This window comes from Saccostrea cucullata, unplaced genomic scaffold, assembly GCF_032062105.1.
Source record: "Saccostrea cucullata isolate Sc308-1 unplaced genomic scaffold, CSIRO_AGI_Scuc_v1 ctg467, whole genome shotgun sequence".
Taxonomy (NCBI): Eukaryota; Metazoa; Mollusca; class Bivalvia; order Ostreida; family Ostreidae; genus Saccostrea; species Saccostrea cuccullata.
The window spans coordinates 138,874-157,500 of record NW_026921079.1 but is presented as its reverse complement, the minus strand read 5'-3'; the positions used below and the strand labels follow the sequence as shown (position 1 = coordinate 157,500).

The following is an 18,627-nucleotide window of genomic DNA, read 5'->3' as shown; positions in this document are numbered from 1 at the left end:
TCAATGTTAAGTTGTTCTTTACTGCCTAATGTAAATACAAGAATATTATTTTCAGGTTTTTGAATATTCAGGAATTATGTTGAAATTTTAAGAATACAGTTTCTGTTGCTTTTTCTTTGTACATTTATTAATCATTCTGTAAGCTGCACCCTTTTAATTCTACCCCATGGCGGGGCCCTTGCTGACTGGTCAGTTTTCTAGTTTTTGATTATTTAGTCTGGTTGGTTTTTGAAAAAAAGGGGGCAGGGATATTCTAATTATAATAAGTATATATGACTTTATTGTTTTCAGGTGCAAGCAATGATGATTTAGATAAGCCTAATATGGATGAGTTGAAGAAGTTTCTGAGGAAGGAGAAGACAACTGTCACCCATGCCAGAGGAATACTTGTTGGATGTGCTGAGGCTGGAAAAACAACGCTACTGAAGCGATTAAGAGGGCAAAATCAAAATATCGGTGAAATCACAGAGTCCACAAGGGGACTGGAAGTCCATCAACATGTCTTTATTGTTAAAGATGGAATTCTGGAAGGTTAGAATGTATTTCTAATGAATACATATAGGGTAGATAGACAGAATTTCAAATTTGCTGTGCAACGTACAGCCTATCCAGCTTATGATTTTTAAAAATATGATTATGTATAAAATATGAAAAATGGAAAACAGTTATGAAAGGGAGATTACTCTCAAAACATTATTACTCTTTAAATTCTATTGAAGAGTTGTCTTTCCTTTTTCCTTTTATACAATGAATAAAACCAATCAATGGCAAAAAATCTCCTATAAATCAATAATTTACATCTTATGTATATGATGTTACCTTAATATAATTGATAATTCAGAATTTTTTCTTTATAAATAGATTTATCATATTTTTGTTTATTTTTATCTTTATCAGAATAAATCTGCAAATGCCCATATACCTAGTAACATGTTATACAAATAGTATTAGGTGGATTCAAAGATTTTTACCAAGGAATCCATATGCATGTAGCTTAATTGAAAGATTTTTTTTTTTGCCAAAAAAAAACCCACATGATTTTCAAGGAATATATATACATTGTACATCTAGCCAGGTTATTAGAAATCTTAAAAACAAATAATAGAAACAATACACACAATCAGTCCTTTTATTTAGAATCATCCCCAGATAGTGGTTGATTAAGGAAGGACCATACTTTTACGGACCCGGTTTTAATTTTACACACCAATATAAAATTCTGATTTTTACTTGCATGTCCATTGAAATAAAAAATTTTTGGCTGATTCAAAATGATTAAGCAAGTATATATTTGTTTATTATAGCCTTATTGTGCATACAAAGCATTTAATATACCTTGTTTATGGAAATTAACACTGCACTACATGTATGCCCATAGAATCTATATGTCATCTGGTACATACACAGGCACAAAACTCTTTATTGCTTTTATGGACCTAAAGCTTTTTAATTTTCTTTTTTTGAAGTAAACTTACTTGAGATTTATTTATATTGATTTTAAGTCTATTTCATCCACTTAATTTTTCGTTTTTGAAATTTTTTTTTCAATGAATAAAAATTCTCTGGTCAATCATAATAATGTTTGTATTTTTGTTAACTTTCGGTATAATTATTAATAGTTTTAAAGAAAAATGGCATCTGAACAGTTTAGATTTTGAGAATTATAACAAAGATATTTTGAGATTTTTTTTAAAGACATGGACAGATTCAACATCAATTTGTTAATGTTTTGCAATAAAGATTTCAAATATTCTTTTAGGAAATGAATGTTTTTGATTTTCATACGTTTTAACATAAATTTGATGTGATTTTGTGCCTAACTAAATAAGATATGATATCGTACTCCTTTATGTTCCATTTTGACTGTTGAGTTTTTAGAGGCATGTGCTCTGGGACATGTTGTAAGAGAATTAACCTGCAAAGATATGTCTTTTATGGGTGTTTTAGTTAGTTTAAGACTTATTTAAGGTACTGTAGAAGTACTTTTTTCCGTGTGATATTAATTTACGATATGTACGTGGTCATCAATTTTCTGCGGAAATTTGTCCACGCGTACTTAATATAAATGTAAGGTATATAGAGACCTTCTAGAAAATCCGCGTAATTTTCTACCCGCAGATTAAACAGAAATTGAGATTCCACGGAATTATGACCTCGTGGAAAAAAGTACGTCTACAGTATTTAAATAAAAAAATTATCAGTTTGACAGAAAATTCTAAAAGTACGGACCCACCTTAAATCATACCCCAGCCCCATGGGCCTCATGTTTTCCTAATTTAAAAAAAAATGTTGAAATTAAATGTGTTTTCAAACGGGAAATTATTTTCTTATTTAACAGTTGCTGATGATGACTCTACATTAAGGACATTCATAAAAATACACTCTGCAGATTTGAAACCAGACACGAGCAGTGCAAGTGACAGTTCTGATTCAAATGAAAATAAAGACAATTTGGAACAGAAAAATATAAATAAAGGCACGGAAGTAATTTATAGCCAAGAAGAAAAGAAAGAAGAGAAAGTAGAGTTTTCTAGCCCACCAACCAAACGCAGAAAAGAAGATAATTCAGTAGATATAATGGCCAGTGCTCTGTCCTCAAAAGCTACAGCCAAGGTGAAAGAGAAAATTTTTCAGAAAATCTTGTCTGATAAAGAAAAATTACCAACTGTTAGCATGCTGGATTTTGCTGGTCAGTTAGCGTATTATGCCTGTCACCAAATTTACGTAACACCAAAGGCCTTCTTTATCCTTGTGTTGGACATGACTAAGAAGTTTGAGGATGTTGTTGATAGGGAGAAAGATAATCAAGAAGGATCAATCTTCTCAGTGTGGACTTACAAAGGTAAAAGTTTTTAAACAATCATAGACTTCTATCGGGAAGACTCTTTGCTAGATAAAAAAAAATAATTCTCGTACATATCTTGAGGCAGTTGGAATTTAGTGATCCATTAAACAAGGGTTCAAATACATTGGTTAGCTATGCATAATAAATTTTCTATTGAAATATACTGTATTACACTTTTTATCTCACCTGAGCCGAAGGCTCAAGTGAGCTTTTCTTATCAATTTTTGTATGTCGTACGTCTGTCCGTCTATTTTTAGCTCACCTGAGCCGAAGGCTCAAGTGAGTTTTTCTGATCACATTTTGTCCGTAGTCCGTCCGTCCGTCTGTAAACTTTTCACATTTTCAACTTCTTCTCAAGAACCACTGGGCCAATTTTAACCAAATTTGGTACAAAGCATCCTTGGGGGATGAGGAGTTTAAATTATTAAAATAAAGGGCCAGGTCCCTTTCCAAGGGGAGATAATCAAGAAAAGACAAAAATAGGGTGGGATCATTAAAAAATCTTCTTCTTAAGAACCACCGGGCCAGGAAAGCTGAAACTTTAGTGGAAGCATCCTTGGGTAGTGTAGATTTTAAATTGTTAAAATCATGACCCCCGGGGGCAGGGCGGGGCCACAATAGGAAATCCAAGTTTTACATAGAAATATATAGAACAAATACTTTAAAATCTTCTTCTCAAGAACCACTGGGCCAGGAAAGCTGAAACTTATATGGAAGCATCCTGGGGTAGTGTAGATATTAAATTGTTAAAATCATGACCCCTAGGGGTAGGGCAGGGCCACAATAGGAAATCCAAGTTTTACATAGAAATATATCTAGGAAAAATCTTTAAAAATCTTCTTCTCAAGAACCAGTGGGGCAGGAAAGCTGAAACTTATGTAGAAGCATCCTGGGATAGTGTAGATTCTAAATTGTAAAAATCATGATCCCCAGGGGTAGAGCGGGGCCACAATAGGGAATCCAAGTTTTACATAGAAATATATAGGAAAGATCTTTAAAAATCTTCTTTTCAAGAACCAGTGGGCCAGTAAAGCTGAAAATGATATGGAAACATACTGGGGTAGAGAAGATACTAAATTGTAAAAATCATGACCCCCGGGGGGTAGGGCGGGGCCACAATAGGAAATCCACATTTTACATAGAAATATATAGGAAAAATCTTTTATGAAACTCATGTGCAATCATCCTCAGGTACATGTAGTGTAGATAGATTCAAGTTTGTTCACATCATGACCCCCGGGGGTAGGGTGGGGCCAAAGTGGCATATCAAAGTTTTACATAGGTGTATATAAGAAATTTAAAAATCTTCTTCTCAAGAACCAGTGGGCCAGAAAAGCTGAAATTAATTTGGAAGTATCTTGGGGTAGTGAAGAATCTAAATTGTAAAAATCATACCCCTGGGGGAAGGGCGTGGCCACAATAGGAAATCCATGTTTTACATAGAAATATATCTAGGAAAAATCTTTAAAAATCTTCTTCTCAAGAACCAGTGGGGCAGAAAAGCTGAAACTTATGTAGAAGCATCCTGGGATAGTGTAGATTCTAAATTGTAAAAATCATGATCCCCAGGGGTAGGGCGGGGCCACAATAGGGAATCCAAGTTTTACATAGAAATATATAGGAAAGATCTTTAAAAATCTTCTTTTCAAGAACCAGTGGGCCAGTAAAGCTGAAAATGATATGGAAGCATACTGGGGTAGAGAAGATACTAAATTGTAAAAATCAAGACCCCCAGGGGGTAGGGCGGGGCCACAATAGGAAATCCACATTTTACATAGAAATATATAGGAAAAATCTTTTATTAAACTCATGTGCAATCATCCTCAGGTACATGTAGTGTAGATAGATTCAAGTTTGTTCACATCATGACCCCCGGGGGTAGGGTGGGGCCAAAGTGGCATATCAAAGTTTTACATAGGTGTATATAGGAAATTTAAAAATCTTCTTCTCAAGAACCAGTGGGCCAGAAAAGCTGAAATTAATTTGGAAGTATCTTGGGGTAGTGAGGAATCTAAATTGTAAAAATCATACCCCTGGGGGTAGGGCGGGGCCACAATAGGAAATCCAAGTTTTACATAGAAATATATAGGAAAAATCTTTAAAAATCTTCTTCTCAAGAACCAGTGGGGCAGAAAAGCTGAAACTTATGTTAAAGCATCTTTGGGTAGTGTAGAATCTTAATTGTTAAAATCCTGACCCCCAGGGGTAGGGCGGGGCCAGAGTAGGAAATCGAAGTTTTACATAGAAATACATATTAGGAATAAACTTTAAAAATCTTCTTAAGAACCAGTGGGTGAGGATAGCTGAAACATATGTGAAATCATCCTGGGGTAGTGTAGATTATAAATTGTTAAAATCATGACCCCCGGGTAGGGCGGGGCCACACTAGGGAATCTGATTTTTATATAGAAATATATAGGAAAAATCTTCTTTTCAAGAACCAGAGGGTCAGGAAAGCTGAAACTTTGGTAGAAGCATCCTGGGGTAGTGTCAGTCTTATCACAGACTGCTGGTTTTCTTTCCTTCGAATCTCAACAGGAAAATGTGTTCTGCTTAAATATTTATCACAAAAAACGTGACACATGCTCTCTTTTACTGAAAGTTCAACAGGTTGTCATGTTAATGACCAAGCTTATGGGATGCTGATCCAAACTGCCCTTCTAATTGATTATTTTACAACAAAATTTTCTTTAAATTTTAAACATTACATTTAATAGATCAAAATATACAAAATAAACTGGATAACTGTCAGTGTTCAGCTGGGCGATGACGCGCACGGGTGTCCTTAATACGGATACAATTGGTCTCCGGACTGGTATGGAAATCTTTCCTCCTGTCCTACTGTCGTGGAGGCCTACACACACATACACACACAATGCAAAGGTAAACGTCTTGTGCTCAAGACTTCAGATGTGGCCGTGTCTGCTACAGGGACATCTACACACACAGGATGAGGACCTGTTAATTACGCATGCACAATATAATGTCAAGGTAGACATATACTTTACACATTGTAAGTTAAAGCTGTGCATACACATGTACATATGGCGTACAATTAGCATTAAGATGCTTAACTACACTATTATACCTTTACTTTATATTTGTTACAAATATAACAGAACAATAGACATACTAAAAGACACGAACGGGACACCGTACAATCATTACTCGAACACTTTTGACTAACTGTACATATAAATAACGTATAAAGAAATATGAAAGATAATAAATCTCAAATAGCAAAACAGTTAAGGCTGACTTTGTTGAGAAATTCCGAAACTGGTTGTTTTAAGATATTTACATTTCAATGAACAATAAAAACAAGGCTTACCTCAGAAAAGTAGGACACTACATATTGACAATAACGGCTAAACTATGGTGAAGTCTGCCATGACTATTTTATTGCACAAAATGTACCAAGATCTAGAGAAGTATAGGAATGTCCTTCTCTATCAGGACTGCCGTGTCCAACTGCCGCACGGACTCAAACTTACTTTCAAGGTCCAGTGATCTGAGGCTTAAAAAAGGGTTAAATATGTACATAGTGGAAAACGGAGGCTCACCACAGGGTAATAGAATTTTGCCTGCGTGTTCAAATGTAGCAATTTAAATAAATAGAGATTTTAATGTGACACAGGTGTTGAATAAATTCAAAGTATCTGAAGTGTACAAAACAATCCAATTTGTCACATCATTTTATTGTTCATTCTCCTTTAAAAAAATCTCTGGAATTCTCTTTAAAATCCCCCCCCCCTTTTTTGCAGTTTCAATAAGACTTGGTATACAAGTATACATTTCTCAGGTACACTGAGTACACACCAGTAGAGCTTCAGTCTCATCAGAGAAGCACTAGTTCCTATTTATAATGAAGTCATTTTCTTGTAGATTATCTGAAGTTTTGGATAACCTCAATCAAGACATTTGGAGGCAAAAAGTCACCTTTGCTTCTTGTTGTTACACATACAGAAAGAAAATCTAGAGATGTAAGTTTTTAGGCTATCATAATTTTATTTCATGTGATCTGAAAGCACTTGTGAAATCATTTTTAGCTCACCTGAGCCGAAGGCTCAAGTGAGCTTTTCTGATCACATTGTGTCCGTCGTCCGTCCGTCCGTCCGTCCGTCTGTCCGTCTGTCCGTAAACTTTTCACATTTTCGACTTCTTCTCAAGAACCACTGGGCCAATTTTGACCAAACTTGGTACAAAGCATCCTTGGGTAAAGGGGAATTTAAATTGTTAAAATGAAGGGACATATCCCCTCGCAAGGGGAGATAATCAAGAAAAGACAAAAATAGGGTGGGGTCATTAAAAAATCTTCTTCTCAAGAACCACTGGGCCAGAAAAGCTGAAACTTATGTGAAAGCATCCTGGGGTAGTGTAGATTCTAAATTGTTCAAATCATGACCCCCGGGGATTGGGCGGGGCCACAATGGGGAATCAAAGTTTTACATAGAAATGTATAGGAAAAATCTTTGAAAATCTTCTTCTCAAGAACCACTGGGCCAGAAAAGCTGAAACTTATGTGGAAGCATCTTGGGATAGTGTAGATTCTAAATTGTTCAAATCATAACCCCCGGTGATTGGGCGGGGCCACAATGGGGAATCAAAGTTTTACATAGAAATATATAGGAAAAAGCTTTGAAAATCTTCTTCTCAAGAACCACTGTGCCAGAAAAGCTGAAACTTATGTGGAAGCATCCTGGGATAGTGTAGATTCTAAATTGTTCAAATCATGACCCCTGGGGATTTGGCGGGGCCACAATGGGGAATCAAAGTTTTACATAGAAATATATAGGAAACATCTTTGAAAATCTTCTTCTCAAGAACCACTGGGCCAGTAAAGCTGAAACTTATGTGGAAGCATCCTGGGGTAGTGTAGATTCTAAATTGTTCAAATCATGACCCCTGGGGATTGGGCGGGGCCACAATGGGGAATTAAAGTTTTACATAGAAATATATAGGAAAAATCTTTGAAAATCTTCTTCTCAAGAACCACTGTGCCAGAAAAGCTGAAACTTATATTGAAGCATCCTTGGGTAGTGTAGATTTTAAATTATACAAATCATGACCCCCGGGGGTTGGGCGGGGCCACAATGGGGAATCAAAGTTTTACATAGAAATATATAGGAAACATCTTTGAAAATCTTCTTCTCAAGAACCACTGTGCCTGAAAAGCTGAAACTTATATGGAAGCATCCTGGGGTAGTGTAGATTCTAAATTGTTCAAATCATGACCCCTGGGGATTGGCGGGGACACAATGGGGAATTAAAGTTTTACATAGAAATATATAGGAAAAAGCTTTGAAAATCTTCTTAATAACAACTGGGCCAGAAAAGCTGAAACTTATATATGGAAGCATCCTGGGGTAGTGTAGATTTCAAATTGTCTAAATTATGATCAGTGGGGTAGGGTGGGGTCACAATATGTATTACAAGGGGTAAATCTAGTAAAGAACAGAATGGCCAAAGCTTCTCAGGTGAGCGATGTGGCCCATGGGCCTCTTGTTCTTTTCATTATAAATTTTTATATTTTCATATTTTTTTTTGCAAATTTCAAGACAAGGCAGGGTTGATTTTAAAAGGAGAGTTTTTATGTGTCCGCATCCATAGATTGGGGCCACATTATTTTTGTCCTGTTTGTTTGTCTGTGTCTGACTGTTGTAAACTTCAGCCTTTTCCATTTTATTTTTAACGGGAGAGGTAGAGACTTCATATTTCTAATTTGATATGAATATTCAGCTAATTACGCTCTTTCAAATGACCGTTACTTTGACCTTATGCTGAATATGTCTTTTTGAACCTGTGCTATAACTTTTGAACTTTATGAGATAGAGAATTCATGTTTTGTTAGCATACTCCACTTTTATGTAATATCTTGAGTACGAGGGTTTATCAAAAAGTTTGTGGATTGAGGCTATAAGTACTTTGTAGTTTGAGCTACAAAATTTATATGAATCGTAAAACAACACAAAATAAAGAAATGTTGAAAATTTTAGCTTGATACGATTATTATTTCCAAAATTATTATAAAATAAAAACGACATTACATCATCACTCGCCTTTAAGTTTTATGACGTCCAACAACGTTTTTATTTTTCAATGTTTGTGTCTTCTACTTCATATACTTATTTTGATGAGATTCCTTGGAGCTGAGCTAGGACTTCAATCAGTTTTATTTATATGACTTAACAATGCCATGAACATCGGCTTTCAATGCATATACTTTTGCAAATGAATTTATACAATGGCGGAAATCCTTGATTGATTGTGCCAGCATATTTTGCGTTTTGGAGTTTTTAAAAAATCTACAAAACATGATCAACGTCATTTTTTGACGTGATTGATTTTTCACACATTGACTACAAATTGACATAAAATGTGCATTCCTTTTCTCTCTGCATCTATTTTGGCATAAAAAACAAGGAATCTGGATGCATATTATTTCTTCTTATACCCCATTCATACCACGAAAATTTGCTTATGTGTGCAAATTTACATATAAGTTAATCTACACACGTAAGTAAAAGATTTATGTACTGTTAGTAAATACTCATATTTTCATATAAAATAAGGAGATGGACAGATTTAAAATTGTGAGTTTTAATAGAAAAATTGTTAGTTTCTTACTGTTTGGGTAAAAACCTAACTTTTGAATGTTCCTTAAAGACTAGGGTGGAAAATCGATTTACTGATTTATATATTGGTATGAAAGAAAAGGAAGTTAATATTTTAAGGACAAAGAATGGTATAACAATTTACACACAAAGAAGAAAAAAATATTAAAATTTTTATTTACTGTAAGAGCCGTAGTAAGTAAAGAAAAAGATGACCATTGCCATCTACTGATTGACGTCTTCAGCAGAAATAGGATGATTTCAATTTTTTTTACTGTTGGGGAATCTAAAGCATATCAAGTATGTGAGGTCGTTATAAAATATCGTCTTGAATATGATACAGGAAGGATATGAAGATAACGAACAATATTCAATATCAAAGTCCATAAAACAATATAAAATAGGAGCAGAGCAAACACGTACCTCTAAAACATCTATTCCCCATTGTTGCCCCGCCCAATCCCCGGGGGTCATGATTTGAGCAATTTAGAATCTACACTACCCCAGGATGCATCCACATGTTTCAGCTTTTCTGGCCCAGTGGTTCTTGAGAAGAAGATTTTTTAATGACCCCACCCTATTTTTGTCTTTTCTTGATTATCTCCCCTTGTGAAGGGATTTGGTCCTTCATTTTAACAATTTAAATTTCCCTTAACCCAAGCATGCTTTGTACCAAGTTTGGTCAAAATTGGCCTAGTGGTTCTTGAGAAGAAGACTAAAATGTGAAAAGTTTACGGACAGACAGATGGATGGACGGACGACGGACACAATGTTGTCTGGAAAGCTCACTTGAGCCTTCGGCTCAGGTGAGCTAAAAATTTACAATTTCTATTCCTTTAAAAACGATTGTAACAGCACCATCATGCACATTTAAGACAACAAACGATTAAACCTGATGCATGCACGTTCTCTCCAGTTACATTTACCGTCACACAATTTCATGAACTATCCTGAACAACTGGTTTGCAAACAGTAACTTTGCAACCTCTGAAACTGTACCTGGTGCATTTAGCCATACCTTTTTTTGGTGATATCACCTTTTAGAGATAAGTCTGTTTCTGAATCATACATTTTTTGGTGATACAATGTATCACCTTTTAGAAATAAGTCTGTTTCTGAGTTAGTTAAAGTCATACCATGTCGTACATGCATAAATGTTATTATTAAGGATTGCTCATCTTCCTAACATGCGTTTAATGTCACCTTAACACTCCATTATTTTGTTATCCTTTTCAGGAAATAGAGAAGTATTTGGGGGAGTTTTGGAAAGCTGTACCAGACGAGGACAGAGATTGGTTAAGCGAGTCTCTGAATGATCGGGAATACTCTGTGGGTCTATTGGAACTTAATGAGAAAACAACGGAAACGCTGGAATCAATTAAAAAGTCTGTAGTCCAACTATTTGCCGATGAGGTCAATACAAAAATTGAAATGCCTTCTTCGTGGGCTCTAATGGAACAATTATTATATGAAGGAGGGTGGAAGGTTTTGTCCCTTGATGAAATAAGAAGGCTCAACTCATCCCTTCCTGAAGAATACCAAATTAAAAGTGATGAGGAAATGTCTAAGTTTTTGAAGTGCTTCCATGATAATGGACTTCTTTTGTATTTTAAAGAAGGGAAATTAAGGGAACATGCAATACTGGACATTCAGTGGTTTGCTAATGCATTCAGCAAGATAATCGCTGATGAAAACCACATCAATAAAGATTGTAAAAGGAGATTAATCAAAGAATGGAAATCATTCAACAAAACGGGGGAACTCAAAGACAAAGTGGTAGATGCACTGTGGAAAGATGAACCTTCATACCTGGAACACAAAAATGAAATTATGTCTTACATGGAGAAGCTTCAAATGCTTGTATCTTTGGAGACTTTCGGTAACATGTCATGGTATGTCCCAAGTATGAACAAAAAACAGTTTAAAGCTGACTTTTGCGAGGAAATGTGGGAATGCTCATCCATTTTGTGCTTCCGATTCACTTCCTTTGCTATGTTTGTGTTCTACAGACTGGTAGCATTTTGCATAAGTTCTCTTGGATGGAGTGTTGCTAAAGACGATGATAATGAAGGAGATTTATGTCTTTATCAAACAGCGGCAGTGTTTGATCACAAAGAACACACTGTTGTTGTAGGCATATGTAACGATGATATTCAGTTGCAAGTGCTACGTCACAGCCGTTTAGCGGTAGACAAAGGCGTATCAAATGAAATTGGAGACTGCATTGAACAGGCCTTAGGAAAATTGACGGAAACATTTCTTGTGGAAAAAATATTCCATAGAGGATTCAAATGTCAAAACATTATTTGTAATGAGAAAGATATATCGTTTACCCTTGCAAGTGAGCTCTCCAAAATTAAGGCTGAAGAAACACAATGCAAGTGTCGAATTCAAGAGAAACATGTGATAAATGTACAAAGGACTCTTATTTTCTGGGAAAAGGTAATCCTCTTTCTACCTTTATACCTCCTCCCACCAGCCTTCATGAACAAATAGTTTACTAGTATCAGAGCATGTATGAAAGAATAACCTTATCTGTTCATTTGTATATTCGTACAGGCCTTTAAGAAAAAAATATAAAATTTAATTTTTTTATTTTATTTGGGAGCTTTTTTTTCTCTTTGTAAAGACCTAAAATTTTATTTAAGTTTGCGTAATAAATTCAGGTTCATTTTTTTCAGAAAGAGGCGAAAAATTCCAGCACTGGAAAACTTCTGGCAGACCGATCTAGATTCGCAAAACTCGGAATGGCAACAAACGACGTGTTAAATCAAGCATATCGAGATGTGCTTGAGTGGGAAATACACCCTACCCTTCTTTACAACAAAGTAAAGACATCATCAATTTATAAAACATTACGCTCAGATCAAGAAGATCTCTTGAAAAGAGCTATAAACTCTGGATATATGAATTTTGATATTTCATTAATCTATATGTTGATCAGAAACGTTTGTTCAAAGATCCCTAAGCCAACAAAAGGAAAATGGGGAGGAAACAGTATGCCTACAGCAGGAGAGATAAGGGTGGGTGATGATGTGGAGCGAATCAGGATAATCCGAAACTCTCTGACTGCACACGTGAGCTCAGCCTCCACCCCGCAGACAGAATTCGATGACACCTGGTTAACGATGTTGGATATCTGCAGAAGACTGGAAACCTTCACTGGAAAGAAGTACTTAGATGATCTTAATATCATTCAAAAATTGACTTTAAAGGAGGAAGAGGAAGATGCTATTATAGAAAAAGTTAAAATGGAAAGTCAGTATGAAATGATTAAGGCGGTGATGTCAGATGTACAAGAAATTAAAAAGACAATATCAAAGCCTGAAACAAAAGATGCTTCGAATTAAGGTTAAGATTACTACACGTAGAACGCTGTTAGAAATACTTTTATAACTTAATTAAACTATATTGGCATCACAATCAAACAATAATGATTTTATATGATTTTTATTTTATTAACATTTACTGATTTTTGTAATAACCACCAGGCAGATTTTCACCAAACTTACATACAAGGATCAGGATATGTTGAAGATAAAAAATTGTTCAAGGCATGACCCTGGGTCAAAGGGCGTGGTCTCAAAGTCACTTCAAAGTTGACCTAAATTTACATTTAATAAAATTTTTGACATTATAAGGCTATAATTAAGTATCTCTTAATTTTATTGACCTAAAATCATTGTAAGATGATGCATCTTGGGTTTTTGGGGAGTGACGACTAAAAAATAGGTCATGGTGACCTACTTTTGAATATCTCGGGTAGATATTAGCTTAGAATCATCAAACTTTGTCAGTTTAGACACCTTGGGTTTTCGGAGAACGTCAACCAAAAAGTAGGTCACTGTGACGTACTTTTGACATTTTTTGGCTATATTTGATTATATCTGGTACTTATTGGCTCGGAATCATCAAACTTTGTCAGTTAAGGCATCTTACGGTTTCACTAAATGTCCAACAAGAAGGAGGTCACTGTGAACTTAAATCATCAAACTTTGTCAGATGATGCATCTTGGGTTTTCGGAGAGTGACAACCAAAAAGTAGGTCACAATGACCTACTTTTGAATATCTCAGGTACTTAATGGCTTAGAATCAGCAAATTTTCTCAGTTTAGGCATCTTGGATTTTTGGATAACGTCGTCCAAAAAGTAGGTCATGGTGACCTACTTTTGACATTAGATGGCTTTATTTAATTATCTCTGGAACTAAATGGCTTTGAATTTTCAAACAATTCCAATGAAAAGGTAGATCACTTTGATCTACTTATGGTATTTGATAATTATATTAAAATATCTTCAGTCTTAACTGGCTAAATATTATCAAACTTTGTAAGTTGATGTATTTTTGGTCTTAAGATACTTAAAGAGTTGGAAAATTCTAATACAAGTGATAGATGTACAATTTATCAGAAGAGCGATTCAAGGCCCTTAGGCCTCTTGTTTTTTTATTTATAAAGCAGTGGATGTCGAGAAGATACTTTACCAGTGATGAAAAAAATAGCCAAGGATGCATCGATCGAGTTTAAAGGAGGGACAGAAGGACCTAGACGTAGGCAAGGTTGTGGCCATTACACCAATTCGCCAAAAAGATGTTGTGGATGGAGAGCCATGGTTGGCCTTGACAAATGAAGTTGCTAAAGCAAAGATTAAAATGTCATGGCTGCAGAGGAGCTACATCACCAGTTGGATACCCAATCCAGACTTTGAAGGGTGTGCTCCAGATAGCATCCCTAGGAATAGGGTGGCATGTAGTTTTAAGTTTAGAATTTCTTATGTCTTAATTTTTAAATACACTGTATTTTCTTTAGCTTATCTCTAAAGAAAATATTTAAAAATTAAGACATAAGAAATTCTATGTCAATATGCTTCTAATAAGTAGTGACAATAGTATTGGGACCATCAGTATTGGTCTCCGCTACCATTAGAACTACATAGTTTCATTTTTGCCAGTGCAATCTGCAGTGTGTTTTATTAACTTGTATTTTGTAATCTTACATTTCTTGCGCTAACTGAAATAACAATACCCTTTGCTCATAGCTTTAAGAACCAACAATGACTTATTACAAACAAATACTGGATTGACATCCATGTGAAGTTTTTAAAGTCAATCTTATAAATGAATTGTACTTTGTATATGTTATGCAAAGAAATGAAATTTGATGAATGACACATTTAATGTCAAAATGTCATATTTATTTTTTGTTATTTATGTTTATCCATTAACATGATTCATGCATTTGAAATTGGGAGAGGAACAGTCCTCGCAAGATTTTTTGTTAAAGATTCATGTATATAATGAGTTCACTTGTAATTGGGAGAGGAACGTATGTTCCTCGCAGGTTTTTGTTAAAGATTCATGTATATATTGAGTTTACTTGAAATTGGGAGAGGAACGTTCTTTGCAAGATGTTTTTGTTCAAGATTCATGTATATATTGCATGTATTGAGTTCACTTGAAATTGGGAGAGGATGTTCCTTGCAAATTTTTTGTTAAAGATTCTTGTATATATTGAGTTCATTTGAAATTGAGAGAGGAACGTTCCTCAAGGTTTTTTTCATGCTAAAGATTCAGGTACATGTAGAGTTCATTTGGAACTGGGAGAAGAATGTTCCTCACAATTTAAAGAATAAAGGATCGCAAAGTTTGAATTTTTCGGGTTTTTCTATTGCAAAAAAAGACTGAAGGAACTGCATTTAATGATGTTTTAGCCTAAAATGGCTTAAGATTTGAAATGTTGGGTTTAAAAAAGGAATTTTGATTTTCCTTTTTTTGGTTTGGATTGTGTTTTTATAACTTAATTAAACTATATTGACATCACAAACAAAGAAAAATGATTTTATATATGATTTTTATTATATTAACATTTACTGATTTTTGTAAAAATACAAGACATTGGGTCGTTGGATTTTAATTTTGAGACCTAGTTAGAAAGACTTTTAATTCATTTTGGTGTTTGGAGAACTCGGCATTCAATACAATTTTGAGATATTTTAAACATTTTCATCATCATCTCTGGGGGGGGCTGGATAATTATTCCAAAACTTGCAGACCGATCAAGATTTGCAAATTCTGGAAATGCCAACAAACGACGTGTTAAATCAGGCATACAGAGATTTGCTTGAGTGGGAAATACACACTTTCCTTCTTTATAACACAGTGGAGATGTCATTAATTTATAAAACATTATTCTTAGATCAAGAAGATCTCTTGAAAACAGCTACAAGCTCTGGATATAAGAATTTTGATATTTCATTAATCTATATGTTGATCAGAAACATTTGTACAAAGATCCCTAAGCCACGAAAAGGAAAATGGGGAGGTAACAGTATGCCTTCACCAGGGGAGATAAAAGTGGGTGATGATGTAGAGCGAATCAGGATAATCCGAAACTCTTTGACTGCACATGTGAGCTCAGCCTCCACCCGCAGACAGAGTTTGATGACACTTGGTTAACGATGTCAGGTATCTGCCAAAGATTGGAAAACTTCACAGGGGAGAAGTATTTAGATAATCTTAATTCCATTTAAAAAACTGACCTTAAAAGAGGAAGATGAAGACGTTATAATAGAAAAGGTTAAAATGGAAAGTCAGTATGAAATAGTGAAGATATGTCAAATGTGCAAGACGTCGTGTCAGAAGTGCAAGAAATCAAAAACATATTGAAGCATGAAAAGAAAGATGCAGCAAATTGAGCTTATTAAATTAAGAATTCTGTGTAGAATATTCAAAGTGAAGCTACATCAAATTTACAGTCTAAACAAATTGATTTTACATATTGGATATGATACATGTAATTAAACTAATGTGTATATGATTTTTTTTACAATATACAGGACATGGGGTTGTGGGAATTTAATTAAAATAACTGTTTATGAACCACTGTTAAAATGAGTTTTCATTCAAGTATTTTGTTTCGATGCATTAACACATATTGCAAGGACAATTGGTTTAAATGTTGACTATGCTGAAAACCTTATTTAATGGTACACTGTACTTGAGCAAAAACTTGTTGAACCATTTTCAAGATATGGAGGTGTTTTGACAATATTTTTATGGCAACTTATTAAATATCTAAGTTTTCATGATTTTATTAGAATTTTTCGTTCTTCAGTCTGTTTGACCAGTCGACAGGGGATGCTCACTCCTCCATGACACCTGATCTCACCTCTGGTGTTTAAGGGGCTGTGTTTGTTCTGCTCCTGTTATGTATTGTTTTATGGACTTTGATATTGAATATTGTGCGTTGTCTCCATATCTTTCTGTTTTAATTTTAACTTTAAGTTACCCGAGTCACACAAGTAGACAATAGCTTTCAGTTTTCATCGTCTGTCGTGCATTATGGTAACATTTAACATTTTCAGCATCTTGAACTTTCAACATATACTGAAAGGAAAAAGAAACGCAGGGTAAACTTTTGAGGTGAATTAAATTTGTTTTTCTCAAAATACTTTTTAGTTTTCCTATCTACCTTTTAAAATCATCTTTCAAAAAGATATAATCAAATTTTCATATGATTTTGTCTTATTATTCATGAGTTATTGAAGCTCAAATGACGATACCCCCTAAAAGTGAAAATCGAAAACTCCCATTATCTTCAAAGTCTATCTCGCGCATTTGTCAGAGTCTTATTTCTCCTTTGCATGAAATTTCATCAAAGTTTTTATCTTTCAAACCATAGCTATATTTAGCATGGGTAACCACGCAAAAAAATTAAGTCCAACGGCATGCGCATGCGCCAGTGAGAGGAATACACCTGTAAGTTGACTGGCTCAAAAAACCAAATTGCGGAATTGTTTTCTTTCAAATTTCGTACGAATGTAATAATTATAATCATCTTCTCTATAAATGGCTGTTTTTGTGGTAGTAAGGTGGCGATTTAAGAGATGGCAGAACGAATAACCTGCTCGTAACATGGCTCTGTTTCGCGTAGACGTCATCGTCACGGTTGACTGAAAACCACTCCAGGCCCTCTCTGACAACGGGTAACAAGTTTTATGGGGAAAAATTTACAAGAAACTGCCAAGTTAACCATTGTTGCCTTTTTCATTAATTGGGCAATTCGTAAATAAGACCCCATTGAACTTCCGTAAACTGTGCCAAGATTGCAATCAATTCACAAAGTCTCTTAATACTGAAAAACGATCTGCATACCTCATATGCATCAAATAATGCAACAAGATTTGTTGACAAACTCGTCGTTATCAAATTGCACGTGTTTTGGGTTTTTTAGCGTTTTCCCTACGTGACGTCATAAATTTCACGGTTGAGTAATTCTGAATACTGATTGTGATGCACAGTAATTTAATTGCCCTTCTAACCAATTTTCATTCATGTGGTCAAATTTTTATCGAAAATTATGCTACCCTGCGTTTCTTTTTCCTCTCAGTATATATAAATCATATGCTTTCTTTGTTTGTACAAGAATTAATGTTGTAGCTTTTGCAGAAAAAATGCATATTAAATAGCGAAAGCGGGTTATTTTTTCTATAACTGCAATATTAATTCCCGTACTAACAAACTTGAAAAGATATACTGTATATAGGGGAAATTTCGCCCCCGTTTCATTTTCGCCCCTTTCGCCCTATCCTCATTTGGGCGAATTTAAAACGGGGCGAATTCAAATACAGTACAATTTCTTAAAGAAAACCATGACTTGGCGAATTTGAAACGGGGCAAAATTGTTTGTAATTGTGAAAGGGCGAAAATAAGACGGTGCGAAAATAACCCTGTATACAGTAGTGTATTTTACTGTAGCTCATGCAACCGAAGTTTGGGGGACCTTATGTGATATCCTTGGTATTCGCGTCAGCGTCCCAGGATGCCCTACATTAGTCAGAAATGCATGCAAGATGCTTCTGATGTGTCATTGTACCAGACAAGGTTTCAGATGCTGCAATTCTAGCTGCAGATTTGTAGCGTTATGGTTTTATATATTTGTTTTTGACCACAACGCTACAGATCCTGTTATGCAAACAAGAGGCCCACGGGCCTTATAGGTCACCTGAGAATTGTGCAACAACTTTCAAACAATTAAATTTGGTTCATGTTTTAAACCAGAGGCAATGGAATTCGCAATTCACAATTTTGAAATAGGTACCATTGCTTATAATAATTTAGACTTAGCATGCTAACTCTATTTACTTAATACCCAGAGGTAGATCAGAGTA

General features: G+C 34.9%; 1 protein-coding gene and 1 long non-coding RNA gene across 5 annotated transcripts in view; both read left to right on the top strand.

The window, feature by feature from the left end:
* LOC134259120 (uncharacterized) overlaps positions 1–15,141 on the top strand; it is a 23,310-nt gene extending 8,169 nt beyond the window's left edge. For 3 of the 4 annotated variants that reach the window (XM_062741722.1, XM_062741720.1, XM_062741721.1), the window contains exons 5-9: positions 292–531; positions 2,339–2,842; positions 6,731–6,828; positions 10,696–11,901; positions 12,141–13,788. In XM_062741722.1, coding sequence (XP_062597706.1) covers positions 292–531; positions 2,339–2,842; positions 6,731–6,828; positions 10,696–11,901; positions 12,141–12,809 — 2,717 coding nt within the window. In that variant the 3' untranslated portion in view covers positions 12,810–13,788. Of the gene's footprint in view, positions 1–291; positions 532–2,338; positions 2,843–6,730; positions 6,829–10,695; positions 11,902–12,140; positions 13,789–13,919 lie in introns of those variants that run through there. The other variant, XM_062741719.1, reaches the window with a different exon arrangement.
* The window catches only part of LOC134259122 (uncharacterized), a 107,635-nt gene that overhangs the window by 12,635 nt on the left and 76,373 nt on the right, over positions 1–18,627 (top strand). The window lies entirely within an intron of this gene.